Raw genomic sequence first — 22,687 nt, forward strand, 5'->3', positions numbered from 1 at the left:
TATAATAATGTAATATATGAATAATTTTAAATTATAATATATGAATATATGTTAGAAAAAATAATATTACTTTTAAGTTTTTAAAATATAATAATAATTTTTTAAAATGGTCTCACTATAAGTTTAAAACGAGTTTGGTTTACGTCCATTTACATCAGGAATAACAGATTGAATAAAACTTACTGATCTAATTATGGCCACAACTTTTTTAACCTGATCTTGTTTTTCTGGACTTTTCTAAAGTTGAAACTACTTTTTACAAACTCTTTCACAACTCTAATTTAAAATAATATTTACTAATAACGAAAAATTGGAAAATTTACCTTATGCTTTATCTGAAAGACAAGAGAACTCACACATATTCCTCCTAACTTAACAAAATAAATGTTGGTTTGAATAGGTAGATGGATAAACAAGAAAAGAAAACAAATAATACTAGAATTTGAGTTTTAATATTGTAAATAAATAAAACATACAAAAAAAAATCTATAATTAATTATGTGTATTTTCCATTACAATAATAATAAATAATTAAAAACATAAAAAATTATATGCATTTCTTTCTTTCTAATTAATAATAATAATAATTATTATTATTATTATTTATTTTCCTCTCTATCTAATATAGCATTAATACTATTCTCTCCATAGCCCAGAACAGCATCAAAATTACCACTAATCAGTGATTTGACATATACAGTATATGGTGCCATAACAAATCATCAAATTGATAAGACGTCGAATGATGAAATATTCCTTAGACTTCATTTAGTAGAAAGAAAAAAAAAAGCTAAAAAAAGTATTCGACTGAAAAAAGTTATTTTATTTATTTTTATAATAATAAAAAATAAAATTAAAAAAAAGTAAACTCATACTAAATTATACAAGTGATCTATTGTGAAAAATTAAAAAGATTACAAATATAAAAAAAAAATACATATACGACAACATTATATAGTCAATTATGTGTGAAACATGAGATTAATAAGACAACTTTCTGTACATACCTAAAACAAAAGTCACCTGTGGTTATGATTTTTTCTTCTTTCTGATTATAACATTAGAGAAAGAACACAGAAGAGGATTATTAGAGAAAGAACACAGAAGAGGATTATTGATAATTATTTATAAATCATCTAAAAGAAACTCAGACTCCTTCATATTTATGAATAGGTATAATCTACTTATGTACCGTTTTTGTTAACATATGGGTTTTGGTCTAGTTTCCCGTATTTTTGTATTTTTTTGTATTTTTTTTTGTTTAATAATATTTTTTTTTCATGTGATGGTAAATAATTGTTGTTACTTGAGGTGTCAGCCTAGCTGAGATCTTAAGTGATATAGTGATACCTAACATAAAAACTTTTATTTAAAAAAAAATAAACTCCTTCATATTACCATACCATACCAAAAGAAGCAAGAGTGTAGAATTGCACCACTTGCTTGGGGAAATTGGAGAAAAGTAACTGAAAGGAAATGAAACTTATGTGAATACTTCCAATAATAATCCAATTTCAGGGAAAGTCCTATAAAAAGAGAATTTTATTTTCCGGTAGAACCTATTCAGAGAATTTCAAAATGTGTTATGAAATACTGTCCAAATCTCAATTTATTGGAATTATTCTGTTCCGTAGCTGAAAACAATTACTGAAAAAATTGAGGAGAAAAGCAGAATGGCACATTGAAAACGAAGGTGACGTGTTTGTGTCACTTAAATTTATTAACCCCACTTTTCTATTTCTAAGCGGAAAATATATGTATTCAAAAGGTAAAAAATCAAATAAACTAGCAAAGTTTGATAATTAAATCATACACCTTCTAAATAATCAATTTTGGAAGAATTATTATAATAAACAACTTTTATTAAATATATATTTTAAAAATAAAAATAAAAAATATACATGTGGCAGCAGTGTAATAGGAAAATTGAAGATATTTAGTTTAAATTTAGTTAGTGTAAGTTGCTTAGTGAGGCTAGAAGTGAAGAACACTGTAATTAGGTGATTAGACACATTGTGTTAACCTGTTTTTTTCATCCAAAGGTTGAAGTAGATATCTCATTGTGATTGATCCCTTGTGCAGATACAGCAATAGCAATGATTTAACAACTCAACATTATTAGTTATTGAAGATGGATCTATTATTTGATCAAAGGAGCAATATGGGTGTTGAACTGTTTATCTTGTTATCTCCGTCCTAGTCAGTGTGTGTGGTGTGGACTCCACTGAGCATCCTCAACAAAGATAAACACAAAACAAAAAACACCTATAATTTTCTACCGAGCCTTCGGATCCATTTGTTTCTGTCTCAACTCAACTCAATTCCAATGAACAAGTCATGTCTTGGATTTGCCAAGTCCTCCATATATAAGAGATAGTCAATTCTTTGTGCCTTCTTGTTTCACTGCAAACTCATTAATCATTAAACCAGTGCAGGAATCGTGGACTCATGTCTGAATTAAACGACATGGTAAATTGTTGTTGTGTTTGTTTTTTTTAACTTTTTACATCTACAATTAAGAAGCCTAGATAGTATTTGAAATTTAACGTATAATTGTTGTGTTGATGATACTTTGATTTTTTTTTTTTAGTCTTCTTTCTCTAATATTGATGTTTGGTGGAGAAAAACCCTAAACTTCACATCTTCACAAACTTTTTTTATTTATAGTGCTGATTATGAGTCATTGTTATGATGGTCCGAATATCAATTATGGATTAATATGCATCGTGATCCGTAACTAATAGGGAAGTACATTAGTATATAGGATATCTGGAAGATCTTTCAATCAATCAACTGATTTGTCAGAATTATTTATTTTTTATTTAATATTGTTGTAACTATCGTTATTATCATTTATTACGTGTTTTTGATAGGTTCTTTTACTCGGTTAGTCAGAATCGGTTGCTGATCATGGAGACCAAGACTGTTAGTCCGTACAAATTCCATTAAAAATATCTGATTTTTTTATCAAACAAGATTTGGCTGCATTCGCCATGCACAGTCAGTGATCTCGATAATCCTGAAGGAATAAAAGTGTGAGCAAGTAGTTTGTTTCATTTAGTACTCACACACAATAAAACTATAGATTAAGCCATTCTTAATTAGTTGGAAGTTAAGATGATGTATCCACCTAAATCATTAATTATAAAAGGCACATGCACATGCCTGCTTTTAATTTGTAGTTGCTTTGGAAGACGTAAAAGAATTTATAGAAAACGTGAGAAGGAAGCCATGAGAAAAACACTAAAGATGTGTGTAAAATATGTAACAAAATGAATGCAGCAGTAGATTATTATCTAACAAATGGGTCCTATAAGAAAAATAAATGGTTGTGCCACATTCTGCAGCGACCATGGGAAAGTGACCATTCATCTGTCACTACCCCATCGATGACATCCTATGCAAATGCATATGTATTTGATTACAGAAGATGCTTCATTTTCATCATGTAACCCTTTTTTTTAATAATAGTATCAAATTTTGTAATTTTTTTTTAACAAATTTTAACTAATAAAGGTTGTGAGTGATCACTGTCCAACTTCAATCAATGCCAGAAAAATGAACAGGTTTTTGTTTGTATTTGCCAGAGAAATTTTGGACCTTCTTCCAGCTTCCTATGAGCTAGCTGTGCCTCCACATTTTATAAAACTCTAATATTATACTTGCCCAAAAAGATATTTCGTGTTTCATAAAAAGATATATTTTAGAAATCTTATTTAGAGCTAACAGCAGATCATGATATATTATATAAATAGAATAAATTTTATTTTATAAACTATTTTTTAAAATTAAATTAAATTTAAAGTTGATCTCTTAATATAATATTAAAATTATTTAAAATTTATTTTAACAAGATTTATCATCTTTACCAAATTTAAAATAATAATAATTTTTAATAGATAAGAAGATACAATCTTAAATTTATAAAATTAAATAAATTTAAATTTTATTTCTTAATAATTCTTAACAATAAATATCATAAAAAGTACCTACCCAAGAAATGAAAATAGTTAACATATATAAGTAAATAAATGTATCTAGTTTAAGAGACTTAAAAAAAATATTTTTTATTATTATAAATATATTAATAACATTTAGATCAAGTTGTATAAGGTTGAATTCTTCTAAAATTATTATTTTTTTATTTGTTGATAAAAAAATTATATTTGAACTCATGATCAACAATGTCGCTTCATTTTTTTTCCATTACAAGGGAATAAAAAATACTATTTTCTTAAAGCTCTGTATTTATTTTTTACTAATGTCTTTATCTTTTCTTTCTTTTTATTTTATTCTAAAGCTGGGAAAAAATATTAATTGATTGAAGTTTGCGAGATTGAGTTAGTTAGACAACATATTCCAGACGTATCTCTAACTCCGTTCCGTTCCGATTACATAATTAATTTAATCATTAGAGTAGTTAAATCGTAAATAATAATTATTGGAAATTTGATATGTAGAGAATACACACACGAAACGACTCAACTTATCACTAGTTTTGATGAAAACGGGTGTTGCTGTTTATGGAGCACGCACTAAAACTCAGTCTTTTCAATGAACTAAGCAACGAGCATAAGTAAAGTGCAACATCACATCAAAATACGAGTAGAAACAAATTTATATTTCTTTCTTAATTTTTCTAATACCAATTTTATTAATTTCTCTTTCGATTGCATCGCTTTTCGAATTTTCCCGAAGGATCTTAGCCCTACCACTAACACACCACTCTAAACCTTTCACTCTTCATGATAACTTTCTAACTTATTGCAATTTAAGAAAATAATATGCCTCTTATTATTATAATTATTGTTGTTTGAATCTATTATTTTCCCATAAATCAAACAATTTTTTATGAGAATTTTGCGTTGGAGTATGATTATTGACCAGAATTTGTTTAGGGGAGTAATTATTGATGAGAGTTTGTTCACACGTGATAAACGACGCTCTGCAATGCGTTATTGATAGTTGATAAAATAATAATAAAATGGATGAAAAAAATAAGTAACTTCAAAAAATACATAAAATACAAGTCATGTTTTTTTTATTTCTTTAAAATTAATATTCAATTTTAAGATCTTATTAAGAAAAACAAGTAGGTAAATAGAGAGGGGGTTTATTTTTTTGGTTTCTTAATTAAAAACCAAGAAATCAATAAATAATAAACCCAGTAAAAAAATCAACCCTGAGTATTTTATTATTTGTTTTAAAAGATTATACTATTTTATTCTTCATATTTTTAACAGTGAATAGGTATTTCTTGACTTCCTAACTTTAGTAAAGTGAAGCTGTCACTTCACCAAAATCTCAACTTTTATACAACTTTTACTTTAAAATTTGTCGCCTAAAAAAAAGAGAGAGAGAAAGAATATCCCTCAAAATTTCATGAGAACATCAAAGTGAACTTTAACACAAGTATTATGAGTGATAAAATCATGAGTTAGAATTTGAGAAGAAAAAGGAGATGACATATTGGGTGTTGAAGCTGAATTAGGAAAAACACCAAATAGAATAATAAAAAAAGGCATTTGCAACATCGCAGCACGATTCTTAAAATCACAATCCATGGATATTTTTATTACATCATAATCACACCACATTGTAGAAGAAGGAAAATTCAGCCACCTGGATACACCCATAGTGCTGCCCAAAACACGGAATGAAAACACGCAATGAAACAAACAAACAAACTGAAAGAACCACCCAAACAACAACAACAAGAACACGGGTCTTACATGTCTCTAATCTCAGAAAAACACCAATAGCAATTATCAGTGTTCCCTGCAACCGAGTAACCCAGTCACCGCCACGTGCACAACCACTTTATTTAATTATTCCACTAACGGCAACACGTGACCGCGTTTTAATTATTTTTATCTTTTATTGCTATTATTTATATTGCCAGAACCAAACCGGGCACGGATTTCCCGACCCGACCCGATACGCTGCTCTCCCACACGCAGGGGAAGCGGCCGGCGCCGGAGCTCGCGGGAACAATCTCGCCGGAGTCTTCGAAGCGGGTGACGGTGAGGGCAGTGTTGAAGTACTCTCTCACCTGAGTGATTATCCCATCCGCGACGGTCCAGGCGTGAACCCAGGCAATGTTGCGGGCGGTGTCGCAGCCCTCGACGATGACGGTGGAGCCGAAGGCGGCAACGGATTGCGGAACGAATCGGAAGGTTTCGGCGGTGGAATCGCCGGTGAGCATGCGCATCAAAAACTGGTGGGACGGCGGACCATGGAACCACCACTCGAGGTCGGCGGCGAGGATCTTGACGACGGCGGCGGAGTCGCCGGATCTTAGGGCGTCATACAGTGCTACCACCAGCCGTTTGTTGCTGGAATCAGCGTCTGAAGCACTTGCCTGAGAGTTAGCCAGTTCGAGAAAGAGGTTTGGGGTTCGGTGGAGAATAAAACGATTCGAGAATCGGCAGCAACCAAACAATGTCTGTTTTCGTTGTTTTGAGTCTTGCAAGGGGACCGAGTGGGGTTTTATATAGGAAGGCTGCGCCACGATGTTTGCGATCCACTGCGGGCAATGTTATTTGGAGTCGGTTTTGTGGGTTACGTGTCGATTTTTTATTGGTTAGTTGGGATGATAAGTGGATGAAGTGGGGCACAGTAGGGTTTTAATGGGTATAAATGTTGCAACGTCACGAGGTATGAGATTGGTCAAGTCCACTTTGTTGACTTGGGATTTAGTGATGTGTTTGTGTGAAGTTAAGGTCTCAACTTGGCAGAGGAAGAAAATTCTTTGCTCAGAGCAACCAATTAATGTTATATATTTTCATTTGGATATGGATTCCATTCTTTATGAATTTTTTTAAAGTTTAGGTCTTATAAATTTAAAGTTTTGTATCCATAATTCATGTTGAATAGTAGATTATTATGCATTCTCTTACTCATTATGTCATTAAAATTAATTTTACAATATATTAATTTAAATATATAAATATTCTAATTAATATGTTAAAATAAATTAAAAGATATTACTTTTGTTTTCATGTGAGTTTCTTCTTTTTATTGTGTATGGTACATGCATTAGAGTTGTTGAGGCTGTTTCTGCGGGGCTTTGCCAGCTTCTCTACAGATTTGTTTGCGTTTTTGAGTTTGTCTTTATTCTTTTCTCTAGTCACAAAAAAGTAACAGTGGTTTTAGAATAAAGTATCGAAACCACTGTGGTGGATTTTACAGTTAAAGTTGTTGTTTTGTGTGTATAATATTATAGGTTAAAAAACGGTGTTACTTTTGTCCACTTTAAGAAAAGAAAGAATATAGTGATAAGTGAAAGCGTGTATATAAAGATGCTTTTCTCTGTTTTCTGGGTTACTTTCTTAGGTTAATGGATTTAGCTTAACTTGCTTCGCTTCCTTAACCACAAGGTATGATTATGGTTGTTAGTAACTTCATTCTTTAACTTATTTTATTCTTATTACTATATTTTCCAGTTTACCATGTAAAAAAGACCAATATTGTGAATTTAAAAATGTAACTATGCTAATATTATGAAAAAAATCATTTACTTTTTTTAAAATTAAAATATAAAATTTATAACAAAATAAATGTTAAATATTTTTATAATCCTATGATCCAATAAATTTCACGTAAAATAGAATAAATAACTTTTACATTTAAAATTAAATATGTAATTAGCATTGTGATTCTTTTACTGTGCCTGTCTACAGTGCATGTACGATAAACGTATATAATTAAAATGTTGAAGAATTCTTAGCTCAAGCTATTTTATACTTTATATAAACTAAACACGTGTTAAAGTATCTGAAACATATGAATTCATGCATGCTTAAATATAAATAGATAGCAACTCATTTACATCTCTTTTACTTTTGGGATTTTTATTCATAATCAAATTTATGACAACTGTACAGAATAATATAAATTAAGAAAATGTAAAGACGCCGTTGATAAATTAGTACTAATAATATCTGTTTCAAAGCGACATTTAATTGAAAATTAAATTAATGACGAAGGTGGTAGTATCTTGTACGTAATTTGAATCAGGAGAGCACAAAATTAAATTAAATTTATATTCTTTTGTTAAAAGAAGAAGATTCAATAGTTGTTATATTTATTATTATGATAAAAAAAATCATGTTTTTAATTTGTTATTATTTAAAAAAACCACTGTTAAACTATTATAACTATTTGTACTGGGATGACCGACCGGTCATCGTAACTCCGTCAATCCAGATGACCAGACCCCAATCTAAACGACGAGGTCGATCACGTGGCGCACGTGGCCGACCAACACCGGACGCTCAAGTCAAAGGTTGACTTGATTAGCAAGACTAACCCACGGTTAAGGGATGACCTAATCTAACCCTAATCACAAACCAACTCCTTAATCCGGCCCAACAACAAGAGTCCATCAATGTAATATAAATATCACGCATTCCAAGAAAAAGATACGTCATTATCTACAGTATTCTGACAACCGAATACGACACCTTACTGACTTGAGCATTAGAGTCTCATCTGCAGGTACCCCACCCGTACGAAGAAGACCGAAAAAAATGAACGTTGAACACACGAGAACCAACCGAATAGCACCCAGAGTCAATAATTCTACCAGTCTCCAAACTAGTTTGAGAACACTATTGATTATAACAATACATGAAATAAATAATAAATTATATAATATAATTTGTTGATAAAAATAATATGTAAGACCTAAGACCAACAGTAAATATTATATATATTACTATACTAATATTATTATCGTAAATTTAACATTAAAAAAATAAATTAAAAATCTTAAAAATAATGAAACAAAATTAAAAAAAAATCAGAATAGAAGTAGGTAATACTATTAAGTGGATTGAAAAAGAAAAACATAGCAATTTGCAAGAAACAAGGAAACTCAACTAGAGGTGGAAAAATAGCAACTTTTTTTTTGTGTTTTTTTTTTTTTTCGGAAAGCGTGTTCTTTACTTCTCGGATTCAACTGCCGGCACCCACTTGATTTTAGATTCCAAACAACATTCATAACTTTTAATCCATATTTTTTTATTCACGAGTTTTTATTATTATTTTAAGATGCAAATGTAATTTATTGTTCACCAAAAGTACTTTTTAGAAAAGTTATAGATACAGTATTTGTTTTAAAAATAAAATATAATTATTTAAAATAAATATATGTAAATTGAAATTTGTAAGACAGAAATAATTTAAACATAGAAAGGTCAAAATATTAATAATTTAGAATTAAAAGTTAGAAGAAAAAAAAAACAGTGGTATATTTGATTTATTTTGAAAGTTGTTTGTTAATAGTTATCCAGAAGTGATAGCCCAGTTATACAAATCTATAGCACCAAGACTTCGGCCAATTGAGAACTGAGGTTTGGTATACATAAATAAAGGGGTATGCAAATATAATAACACAAGAAACAAACAAAATTATCACTAATTGTACTTTTGCTTTTATCTATATACACCAACTAAAAGTAAAAATATTTAAAAATATATAAATCAATGTCATTTTTATTATATAAATAAATTTTGTAAGATTAAATTAGACTTAAAATCAACCTAATATCATATTTATTTAGAATCTATTTCAATAAAAAAAGTTGGTTGGATTTATTAAACTAAATTGATATTAAATATATAATTTTATACCTAAATTAAGGAGTTTAACGTAAAAAAAATTAAAAATTTAATAAAATAAAATTAAACTTAAAATCCACTTTTTAATAACATAACTAACATGAATATGAATAGGTGGCAAGTAACACTAATCTACAATAAATTTATACTTTTAGACAGATTGGTATCTATATGTTTTCTTATTAAATATTTAAATAGAAAAATAGTTTAAAACATTTTTTTTAATATAATATTGTTATAACTTAAATTATTATTAGTTATAAATTCAATTTTAATTATTAATTATTATAAAGTAATTTATGTAAAGGTAATTTTTTTTTTCAATTTATATAATTAAAACATTAATTAATTATAAAATTATAAAATATTTATATAATTAAATAATTTTTAATATGCACTTAGTCATAACAAGTCAATCGTCAATGAAGGCAAAAATTATAAAGTAAAATTCCAAATCTTATTTATAATATAAGATGTTACATTTAAATTTTATGTGATATAAATCATGTTCAAACAAGAGTGTTTTATAAAATTATGATTTTAAACTTATATCATTTTAAGATTTTCCGTGTACAAATTAGCTTTAAGCCAAGTATACACTTCGTATTCAATTTCTTCAGTAAGATATAGTTAATTTTTTATTGTATGTTACACTATTTTTAATTTTATCTTATTTTTATTTATTCAATAACAATTTAAATTGATATTTGGTTAATTGTTATTTTTTTATAATTAAATTTTAAGCAACTCATAAATTTAAGTATTTTTCAATATGTGCATGTTTAACTTTCCAACAAAAGATCAGCCGATATTTTCTTTGCCTTAAAAAAAGTTAGGTATGATGTATCCGCAAACTTCAAAGTTTTAAAAGTCAAGGCATTTTCAATATTTAACTGTGTGCTTTGTAGAAAAGAAGACAACATTGGGTAGATAGAAAATAAAAGATGAAAAATAAAATAAAAAATATATTTCCTTAAAGATAATTATAGAAGAAAAATTGTCCTTGTATAGACAAAACCAGCCTAAGTAGTATATGAAATTAGTTGTATAATTGTTGATGTGTCAATCGCTTCCTCGTTTCTCACTTCAAGTCTCCTTCTCTATTGCTGGTGCTCTGTCGAAGTTGATTTGAAAAAAATACTCTGACGATTAAGTAAATATTCAGTATATAAAGTGTATAGTAAGAACTTATTCAAAACGTACCTTACACCACGGTAGATAAATTATTTATAGTGCTTAGTCATGGACCATATGTTGTAACAGACCAAATCTATCATATATCAGTGTTAGTTTTATTATAGGGAGGTTCCTAATTTATTAGAAAGTTATTGGATTTGGTGAGACGTGTTATGTATTTTCAGGGAGTTCAGGTTGGCTCCATTTCCGTTTGTTATTTTTAGAAAATTAAAGTGGTTGGCAGAAGCAACCTCTAAGTCTTCATTTTTCTTATTATGTGATTGCGTGACTGGGGCTCTCTCATCAATTCTTACAACTATCTTAACTACTTGTAATTGCTTTAAATATGTTCTCAACCGATCGTTTAGTCACTAAAACCGAGTGACATAACTTATCCAGCACATACCGATAAAAAATTAAAATAAATAGTAATATATTTTTATAAATTATAAAATATGTAACTGATTATATATTCCTACGAAATTAAGTTGTTTCACGAACTATGAGAATAGCAATGAATTATTCTATATAGTAGATAGGGTGTTAATGCATACAATGACTTTTAGAATATATAAATAAAAATAAACGAATAAAATGAAAACCTCGTAACTTTAAATTAATTTTTGCATAAATTTATTTTTAAAACTACTTTATTTAACTTCTCTAATTTTTTTTAAGAAAAGCTTAACATATCATAATTTTAGCTTGCAAGGAAAATTATTAATTTAATTTTTTTATGTAATCCAGAAAGAGTCAATATAATTTTAATTTTAATTTATAATTTTTATATATTTTTTAATTAAGTGGACTCGATTATCATAAGAATAAAGGTTGATCAAATATTAGAAGAGAATTTATCGTTTACTTAATAAAAACTAATTGACAACTCATTAGAATATTATTACAACTCAATATTAATATATAAATTTAGCCTATAAAATTGTATACTTATACTTTAACAAGAAAAATATATGAATTTTGGAAGATTTTTTTTTTCTTTCTCCGAGTTTTGTGAAATTTTAAATTATAAGATCTTAAATTCAAATTTATCATTGTAAGACATGAAGTTCGACTTCATGAATCATCACTTACTTTCTCATTTATCTTTGAGTGTAACATCAATATTTTTTGTTCAAATAAAGTATTAGAATGATCACATTTTCTTTTTTCAAATTCAACTCTTGATGATATTTTGACTTTCAATTTGTCCGTGTAAAAAAAGTTGAGGACTTACCGAGTACAAGTGTTCAAGTTGTTCTGATAATAAATGCATATCACAATTTATTGCATTGATGCTTTTGCTTTGCAAATGGCAAAGAGTTGAAAGAGAATTTCGATTTGAGAAATGAGCGAAAAAAGAAAATAAATATATAGAAAAAAATGTTTGGAAAATATTGAAGAAAAAAATGTTGTAATAGTCGTAAGAGAGGAGTAGAGAAAAAGAATAACATGAAACTAATAGAAAATAAAAGCAAATAAAAAGAATGAGTTTAGAGAAAAATAATAATAAAAGAAAAAAGTTGAGTAAAAAAAACAAAAGGAAAAGAAGTTAAAGATAAAGAAATAAAAAGAGAAGGATTCGAGAAAAAAATAAATAGAAAAGAAGAAGTCGGAAAAAAGGAAATAAACACAAGGAAGTTAAGAAAAAGAGAAAAAAGAAAAATAAAAATAAGTGATAAACATGTAGACAGAATTATATATATTTTCTAATTGTGTAACTATTTTTGTGTATTCTATTTCACAAAGCGAGAGGAAAAGTCTTTATGAAATATTTTAATAATTCATCATATGATAAATCAACTAATGTTTCTGAAGATTTTACTCCTTAAATTGAAAACCAATAAATGATAAGTTTTAATGTTAATATTGGCTTAACTAAAAAATTTCTTGAGGAAAAGTATAGTAATAATATCAAGGACCAATGTTCTTGAAGAAAAATAAAATAATATCATATAATTACAAATGTTCTTTAAAAAAAAGAAAATAATATCAGGTAATGATAATCAACAAAATTTTGAATTTTTATTGTAATTTATTATGTTTTTTTTATTTACGATAAGTGATTGGATATTATATTAGAATATTTATTGTAATTGTTATTCTTATTTTTATTTAAGATTAGTGATTGAATATTATATTAAAATATGATAATAGAAATAAATAAAAGTGTTAAAATTAATAATAGTAATAGTTAATGAGTGAAGTATTTATATAAAAACTCTTGTATGGAATATTATTAGAAAACTCATGAAAAAACTTATTCAAATCAAATAATGTTTACTTTTAATGTCTTTTATTTTTTTTTACTACTCCTTGTTTCTTGTTTTTATTTATTTCCACCAAAATGTCATGAAAGATATTTATAAGTGTAACATTTTAACTTGTGTAGTGATTATATCATAAAATTTAATGTATAGGTATATAATAATATTGTATTATAAATTACTAGCTACTTATATATGAATTTTCAATATATAATCACGACCATATTTTTATTTTATTTTTTATGCTACTCCTTAATATTCATATCGTTGAGATTTATCATTGGAATCTCTTTTCTTTTGTTTGTGTATTGAAATATAGGCTTAGAAAGTTGTAATAATTTACAAAATAATATTTTTTTTATAAGATTTAATTCAATTTCTTAACATACAAAAGAAACAAAGTAATTGAGTGAAAATGACAAGGGTTATGAAAATCGTTCGAGCTTAGGAAGCTGAAGTTTGAGTTTAGCACATGATGTTGGTGTTGAATGGATTTCAGATAGAGAATACTCCAAAAGCAACATCTTAATTGAGTGCAAAAGAATGACATTAAGCAAATTTGAGGTTGATGACATCCCAAAAACTACACCTCTATCCACTCGAGTGCAAGGGAGCAAATATATCTCAATTAAGATCACAATTTAACATGTAAAAACTAATACTTAACTTCTAAACATATATCACAATCAATTAAATAGTCAACTACATATCAGATTGTCTAAACTTCAAACAATTTCCATCAAATAACATCTATTTCAATCAGCAAAACTAAACTCTACAAGAAAAAAATTGGAACTTGTGATCATATCACTTTCACATCCAAATCATCAAGCTTAGAGTTCTATTGAAAAATAACACTAGCTTTCTTACTTGATTAGAATAACGCACACTCACAAATAGTTCTAACTCCTAAAGAAAGTAAAGATAGTATAACCCGCACCAGAGAGTTTTGATCAACGACATAAACACGATATTAAGACCCTAAATTAACAAAGATCAATCCTGAAGCCACACAGATACTACATGAAAAACATGTATACTCAGGTGAACAAAAGTCTCAAAAACTAACTCAAAGGAAACAAAAATAACAAAAATGAACTTACTCTAAACCGAAATCTGATTGAGTATCTTTGTTTTATTTACTGTTAAGAGCCCAAAGATGGTATTTGATAGGTAATATAATGAAAGATAAAGTTAGAAATCTAGAAAAAAGGTAAAGAATATTTTTTTATAGATATATTTAAAATGAAACCTAAATAACTAATTTTTTATTTACATACTTTTTTCACTTTAATAATAAAATATTGATGTGTGATTTTAATTATATTATTTTATATTCTAAAATTATTACAATAATTTAATTGCTCGTTTAATTTTCATAATTTTATAAAAAAATGTTTTTTAATCTTTAAAACAATTCATTTTAATTTCTAACAAAAATTTATTCTCTTTTAGTTCACATGATCTAAACTAATAGGAACTAAAAGACATTTTTAAGCATATATAAATTAAGAAATGCATAACTATATTAAAAGATAAAATTTATTCATCGAACCAATACTTTATAAATATTAGATATCAATAAGTTATATTCTGAATAAACTATAATTGAAGTCTTTATGAAATTGATATTTGGTGGTAAAAATAAATTGGCATAGTAACAAGTGTTAGAATCTAAATAAGTCCAAATGACACAAGCATGGTGTCCTTGTTGGGGTGTGGTGGAGGGCAATGCCCCAAATAGGCACTCCCCCAGAAGGGCCATGCCAAAACAAAACAACCTATTCACTAATGGAAAAGCTTCTCTTTCTGTCACTCTCACTGTGTCACTATCAACTTCATCTTATGTTTCACTTCAAAGGTCCCAACTTTGCAAAGAAAAAGAAGACCTAAAACTCAAAGTGGCCACAAAAAATCAATGGGTTTGACTTTTTAAGTGAGTGGGTTTATATTGCTTGCTGACTCAGGGTATTACTATAAACACAATACTGTTATGTGGGTTGGACACCATTTATGAACTGTACAAAGGTTTTACTCTTTAGCAACAATGAATCATATATATTTTTTATTTTGTTTGTTAATAAAAGTTTAAAATAATAAGTTTGTACTTTTTTATATTTTACCTGGTAAAGCTTTCAATTTAATTTAAAATTATTTGATCAGTAAATCAAGTTCAACTAATAACGTAGATATACTTTTTTTTTATATGATGGTTAAAACAATTTTTTTTATATCAGTTTATTATAGATACATATACATACAAAATTTGTATTTTTATTTATGACGGTTGTATAACCATCATAAAAAATTCATTTTTGTGTCAAATCTAAAATATGTGGTATAGAAAATTTCGTTTAGGATAGATGGTATCTATTTTTAAAAAATAATTATAAAACCTTTTTTATTATTTTTTTTATAGCAATGAAACTCTATAATGAGAAATAACTCAAATAAATTATATTATGTGACGATTATGAAATCATAAATTAAAGTAAAGTTTCATAAGAAGGTTGTCTTTTTAAGTTTATTAGTTTTTTTCTTGAATTTGTTTAATAATATTAGAAAGTGGGTTTTGTGTATAAAAAAATGCAGTCCAGCTCATAACGGTGATGCTGATTTATGCATAAAAAATGATAAGACAGAGTTGAAGTCTATATTTTTCAATACTGCGTAATCCGAGTAAAACTCAAATTTATTTTTTATTCACGTAATATCTTTTTAAGACCTCTTATAATTACTTTTTTCTTTTTATTTCTTTGTCAACACTTATTTTATTTCTCATTTAACGGTTTTCTCTAATTTCCTCTTGCAACAAAATTTAGAAACATATTTTACATGTTTTTGTCTTTATAATTTTTTCTATCAAATTGCGGATCTGTTTTACTCTCATATTTTTTAACATCTCACTAACAAAATATTACTATTAATAATAACAATATATAACTAATATTTACATTCATAATATATATAATATTTACATTATAATTTAAAGTCTTTTAAGAAAAAAACCCTTCTCTTATAAGATTACAATATATACACTTTTCAAGAAAAGAAATTTAACAAAAACAGAAAAAAAATATTTTTTTTCTTAGTCAATTTTTATTGAGATTTTTCTTCTAAGATATATAATCTACTAGTGACACACAATCATTATAGTTTAAAAAACAACATATATGAGCACATCAAACAAGTGTTTTAAAATTTTACATACAAGCATATATCAATATATATATATATATATTCATGTTTTATAATATTCATTTTCATCTCATCTATATATTTTCATTGGTACATAATTAATACATACATTAAACATATATCAAAATTAAAGGTTTAACACCCATTTACATCCATTTACATCGCTCAAAGTAGATTTGAGAGCATTGTATCTTTTGGTTTGAAAAAAAAGAAAAATACACATAATAGTAAAATCATTCTCTGGACCTATCTGCCAATGTCGTCATAAGATCAGCATAGAACAAACCTATTTGCGAGTAAGAGGAAAAGTTATATTAAAAATTATATTAAGACTTGGACTTTAATCTTAACTCGACTTAAAATTAGTTTATAATGTAAAGTTCTGCTTATATACTACAAAATGCTCTTATATTTAGTCAATGTAAGATCTCCAACACACTCCCTCACGGAAAGACTACTAATTCATGCATGAGACTATATATTATGAGTGATCCGATAACAGTCCGATAGTAAGTGACCTGATAAGTCGAACAAACACTTATTATGATAAATTCAAAATGACTCTAATACCATATTAATTTTATATATTTCATACATTATTGAATACTATATTTATATTTATATAACACATAAAAAAAACATAAAAATAGGTAGAAGTCATATTCTAAAATATGATGTGAGATCATATTTATCATAAGTTAAAATTACAAACTCTACAATCACTCTCTTTGGATCAATAGGGGATCCGGCGGGTTCATTATTCCATCTTCACCTCTTTCACAATTCTCTTTTTCTACAATACTATCTGGTCTATAACCTCCCTTGAAGACATTGGTTGAATTTGGAGGACTAGATGTTTTCATCATATAAGGGGAAGAGTTGCCACCCAGAGAACTTGTGTCAGATTTCGTTGATACTACATCTTCCCTAGCCAAAGGTGAGACTGAAGGTAGGTTTCTAGTATCAGTTTGTTTCCTAGAGAACTTATCTACTACAAGATCGTAGTTATTTCCTGTTCTTGCTTCTTGAGCAAGAGAGCACCAGGAACAGAATAGCCAGAGTGTGCAGTCAGAAGCTGAAGGGTTGCCAAAACAGAAGTCATAGGCAGGTAAGTTGAACCTCTTTCTCATTTGGATCCTCCAAAATCCACCATATAGTAAACTAAGAAAACAAAGAATGATACCAACAGCTCCTAGAGCCTGCCTGACATCCTCATCATCTATGTTAACAGAAGCCAAAATAAAAATCCAGAAAGGTGCCATACAAAACAGCATAAAAGTGGCAATATGGACATACATGTTTCCAAAGCCATGTCTCTCTGTATTCCACCCAAAGACACAGAAGGTGCAGAAAAGTGAGAGATATGCTAAGGAAATATCGTTCCAAATGTCAAGTATTCCTCCACTCCACTTAGGTCTATTTTCAACACCCCTTTGATCTTTGGATGCAAATGAATATTTGTTCTCACATAGTTTCTCTCTCAGCTGATCTTGCCTTTGAGAGCCAGTAATTTGCTCCTGCACTTCTTCATCAGAGTCACATTCATAGTCCTTCCCAAGTGGACTAAGAATGGTGTACAATCCAGCAACTGCAGGAGCAGCAATTGCAAAAGATACACATATTCCAACTCCGATGGCTGGTCTCTCAGACCTTGTATACCCTAAGTTTAGACCACAAAGTGCATATTGAGCAAAACAGTTAACATGAAGGAGAATGACCACTACCATCATATGTGTCCACTCATGGGGCTTGTAAGTACCATTCTTGCAGTACAACTTTCTCAGTCTAGAGATGTCATTTGGTCTCCATCTGATTAGAAGAACAAGGTGGTAGAACCTCTTAGGGTGTTGATACAAACACATGAGTGTAAACAATGCATTGAGTATTTGGTTATTTATTTCAAACCATGCATTTCTCTGAGACTTCCTTGGAAGCACGCCATTCAACATGCCTGTCATGACCAGGAATAGAATAGCACCCGAAATAGCAACACATGTGATCCACACAAAAAGGGCCATGTTCACTGGACTTCTAATCCACTCCACGCACATCTTCTTGACCGAACCCCCATCAAGTTTCTGAGCAAGCATGCCTCTGAACCGTGCTCTTAGACCATTTGAACGAGGAGAAGGCACAGATAGTGAAACCTGGTCTCTCTCAGTAGCAAGCCTCTTGAATTTGGCAGATGCCGAACCAAATTTAAGAAAATTTATCCTATTAGGAGCAGAAGAACTTAAAGTGCCTTGAAGCTTTCTCTGAGAATCTTCACTGCTCAGAAATCTTTCTTGAGTTGTTGAAATATCTATAGAAACAAACTCCTTCACTTTACTGCCACTAGATTCCTCAATTTCATCTTTAGGATTCACAAACCCGTTATCAACCGAAACCATTCTGATTAAAAAAAGCTCTGATAGTTCTTGATCAAATCAGAACCGTATCATCAATGGATTAGGTAAAAAACCAATACTGCAAAGAAGACATAGCAGAAGAAACTATGGCAAGATTACAAATCTGTAGAAAATTTCCTACGGATCAATATAAGCACTGAGGAAAGCATTGAAGTAAATGAAGAGTAAAGACAGAATTAATTGCTTAATAAACAACTGCTAATCTAATTCTAATAATACAAAAACTTCAGTTGACATATATGCATCACAAACAGTCTCAATATCCCGAAAATGAGAATGTACAAACTGTTGGGAAAAACGGGTAATTTTCCCACTAAAACAAAACCCTAACAGAGCTACCCGACAAATAATATTGAATAAATAAAGCGGAATAATAAAAGAGATAAAGAGGAAAGAACACACCCGAAAATTGTTAACGGAGTTCGGCCTGTTTAGCCTAATCCCCGAGCACAGCAAAAACAGCTCACTTTTATTACTATGAGAGAAGATATTACAAATTGGGATATTTAACAGTGAAGGGGGAGAGTTTAATTTATAACCCTCAAACCTCCTTCCCAAACAATGAACCCACCGATGTGGGACTTGGGATTAAGCCAAAATCAACAAATCTCCACCTTGGCTTAATTTCAAGTCTCACCTAAAACAAATCTTCTCAAAACATAACAAAAACAAACTTTACAGTGCTTCAAATTTGCGCCTCCGGACGCCAACTTCAAATGTGCAAAATATTAACCAAGTCTAAACAATATTCAAACTTGGCCCTTATAACCACCTTGCCTTGTAGCGAACATCTTCTTTATTAGAAAATTCTTCTTTCTTTGCAAATACCCATTTGCACCCAATTGCCTTCTTACCTTTTGGTAATTGTGCCAACTTCCACGTCTTGTTCTTCTTCAAAGACTGCATCTCCTCTTCCATCGCACCCGCCCAATTACCACTCTCTGAACTCAGAATGGCTTTTGGGTAAGTGGATGGAATGTCATCAACAACTGGAAGTGCATAGGCAACCATATCCATGAAACGAGTAGGCTTCTGAATGTCTCGTCTCTGTCTTCTAACTGCAATTGGCGCTGATTGTTGTTGAGATTCTTGGGTAGGAACCTCTTCCTCATCCGACTCTTCTTCTGCCATAGGAGAGTGACTTGTGGTATTTCGTGTTGGGATCACCACTGTCGGCTCAAACTCCACCTGCTTCCGAACACACTCCACCTGTTGTGGAGTACTATCAGCTCCTTCTGGATTTACCTTCTTTAACATGGCAGATTCATCAAAGGTAACATCCCTGCTGATAATCGTCTTCTTTGCCTCTAGACACCACAAACGGTATCCCTTCACTCCAGGACTAAAGCCCATGAAAAGAGCCTTCTTTGCCCGTGGATCCAACTTTGATTCAATCACATGATAATATGCAATAGAACCAAAAACATGCAAAGAATCATAATCAGTTGCAGGTTTTCCAGACCATACCTCTAACGGGGTTTTGCCATCTATAGCAGATGATGGCAAACGATTGACGAGATGTTGAGCGTATGTCACAGCCTCAGCCCAAAACTCTCTGCCTAACTCAGCATTAGACAACATACAACGAACTTTCTCCACAAGTGTCTTGTTCATACGCTCCGAAACCCCATTCTGTTGTGGTGTTTTTCTAACAGTGAAGTGCCGAACTATGCCACAATCTTGGCATACCTTCAGGAACGGATCACTCTTGTATTCTCCTCCATTATCTGTTCGGAGAACCTTAATCTTCCTTCCTGTCTGGTTTTCAACTTGAGCTTTCCACTTAAGGAAAATTCCAAGCACATCATTTTTGTTCTTCATAGTAAACACCCAAACTCTTCTGGAAAAATCATCAACAAAAGTGACAAAATAATGCCTACCTCCGATTGACGGAGTCTTGGCAGGTCCCCACACATCTGAATGCACATAATCCAGAATACCCTTGGTATTGTGAATTGCAGTGCCAAACTTCACTCTTCGTTGCTTTCCCAGAACACAATGCTCACAAAATTCAAGTTTGCAAGCCTTCGTACCTTTCAACAATCCTTGCTTGGTAAGAATTTGCAAGGATTTCTCTCCAGCATGTCCCAACCTCATATGCCACAACTTCGTTGCCTCAGCATCCTTCTTAGTGCTAGAAGTTGTTGCCGCTACTGTCCCCACCACTGTACTACCTTGGTAGTAATACAAATTGTTCTTCCTCACGCCTTTCAACATCACCAGTGCTCCTGAAGTTGCTTTAAGAATTCCATCTCGCATCGTCACAACTAGGCCTTTAGATTCTAAAGCCCCCAATGAGATGAGATTCTTCTTCAACTTTGGCACGTACCGTACATCCCGCAAAATTCTGGTGGATCCATCGTGATTCCGCAACTTGATTGAACCTATCCCGACTGTCTTACATGGATTATCATTACCCATGTAAACAACCCCGCCATCGAGTTCTTGAAAATCAAAGAACCATTCCCGAATGGGACACATATGATAGGTACAACCTGAATCCAATATCCACTCATCTGGATGCAATGATGCTGAAAGCGAGACAATCAACACATCACTTTTGCTTTCTGCAACATTTGCATCTTGCAGAGCCTTCCCTTCTTGATCCGAATTTGCCATTACAGACTCACAATATAATATTCAATATTACAAATAATTTCAAACAACCCAAGGCGAACCTTCTACTCTGATACCACTTGTTGGGAAAAACGGGTAATTTTCCCACTAAAACAAAACCCTAACAGAGCTACCCGACAAATAATATTGAATAAATAAAGCGGAATAATAAAAGAGATAAAGAGGAAAGAACACACCCGAAAATTGTTAACGGAGTTCGGCCTGTTTAGCCTAATCCCCGAGCACAGCAAAAACAGCTCACTTTTATTACTATGAGAGAAGATATTACAAATTGGGATATTTAACAGTGAAGGGGGAGAGTTTAATTTATAACCCTCAAACCTCCTTCCCAAACAATGAACCCACCGATGTGGGACTTGGGATTAAGCCAAAATCAACACAAACAACAAAAGAAATTCCATTGTAATAGCATTAAATTTTCAAGGCGCTGGTGGTGAAAATTAACCATACCAATTAGCTGATTCGTCACGCCGAAGTGTGAATGCAAGTTATTCCCTCACAGATAGTTACATGTTTGATAAAATCCAGAAGCAACGAATTGTATGGAATCAAAAGTTTGGGCATTAATACAAAAGTAAAAGGTAAAAAAAAAAAAAGAGTGACATGCATAAAGTTGGCAAAAAAAGAATGGATCCTCGCACTCGCAGGCGTAGCAAGTAATAACAATCACAACGCAGTCAAACAATAGGGGAATGGATTAAGATTGTCAGTTCAATGTTCAAATGGTAAATATGACAGCAGGTTACCGGCTGCCACCGACTAGATGAAGTAAAGGCGAAGGAAGCACTGAAAATATAGAAATTTCATACTTTGAAAGAACAAACCAAGAAAGAAAAGAAAAGTAAAAACAATTTTACCTGCATCATCTCTCATTTATTTCCATGCACCAGCACTTCTTTGTGTGATTTAGTCGTGATTTACGAGAACATACATTCTTTAAGAAAAAAACCAATAAAAAGACATTTTAATTGAATTAATGATGTTATAAAAAAAAAAATCTGTTAGTGTTAATGGATGAAGAAAGAAAAGTCTGTGCACCGTTTTCCTGGACTGAAAAATGAAAAAGGGATAGAAAGAAAAGATAAGCCAGCGAAAAAGAAGAAAAAAGAAAGCCGCGTTGGATTTGGCGTTTTCCCTTTGAATCTTAACTTTATAAAAAAGTACGTCGGAATGAAAAGTAGAATAGAACAGTGATGATGGTTTTGTTGAGGGTATGGAGAAGAGAAAAGAAAAGAAATAAAGCGAGACACTCAGAAAGAGTTGGGCTTTGTTGTATTTAATTATCTTTCCTTGCCTTCTCGCGGATGAAAGGTATAATTTAAGATTGCAAGCAAACCTTTAGATTGCTCATAAAGACTTATAAACCGTTGGCTTTAGTAG

At 30.2% G+C, this 22,687-nt stretch overlaps 2 protein-coding genes across 3 annotated transcripts; both read right to left on the reverse strand.

Annotated features, from left to right (window-relative positions):
* Positions 1-5,544: 5,544 nt before the first annotated feature.
* On the reverse strand, positions 5,545-6,696 carry LOC137815137 (senescence associated gene 20). Its single transcript, XM_068618194.1, has one exon. The coding sequence runs from the start codon at positions 6,209-6,211 to the stop codon at positions 5,891-5,893; it is 321 nt and encodes a 106-aa protein (XP_068474295.1). The 5' UTR covers positions 6,212-6,696; the 3' UTR covers positions 5,545-5,890.
* A 10,124-nt stretch (positions 6,697-16,820) lies between these two features.
* On the reverse strand, positions 16,821-22,632 carry LOC137815138 (uncharacterized). Of its 2 annotated transcripts, none has more exons than XM_068618196.1 (2): positions 22,165-22,632; positions 16,821-18,728 (listed from the first exon to the last, which is right to left on the reverse strand). In XM_068618196.1, exon 2 carries the CDS (start codon positions 18,650-18,652, stop codon positions 16,982-16,984), a length of 1,671 nt encoding a protein of 556 aa, XP_068474297.1. In that variant the 5' UTR covers positions 18,653-18,728; positions 22,165-22,632; the 3' UTR covers positions 16,821-16,981. The 2 variants fall into 2 exon arrangements, with proteins under 2 accessions (XP_068474297.1, XP_068474298.1); XM_068618197.1 differs by lacking the exon at positions 22,165-22,632 and adding an exon at positions 21,758-22,064.
* Between the last annotated feature and the right edge of the window lie 55 nt (positions 22,633-22,687).

Source organism: Phaseolus vulgaris, chromosome 1 (assembly GCF_000499845.2).
Source record: "Phaseolus vulgaris cultivar G19833 chromosome 1, P. vulgaris v2.0, whole genome shotgun sequence".
NCBI classification, from domain to species: domain Eukaryota; kingdom Viridiplantae; phylum Streptophyta; class Magnoliopsida; order Fabales; family Fabaceae; genus Phaseolus; species Phaseolus vulgaris.

Coding starts and splice junctions, on each gene's coding strand:
- LOC137815137 (XM_068618194.1), bottom strand. CDS start 6,211: ATGCGCATGCTCACCGGCGATTCCACCGCCGAAACCTTCCGATTCGTT.
- LOC137815138 (XM_068618196.1), bottom strand. CDS start 18,652: ATGGTTTCGGTTGATAACGGGTTTGTGAATCCTAAAGATGAAATTGAG.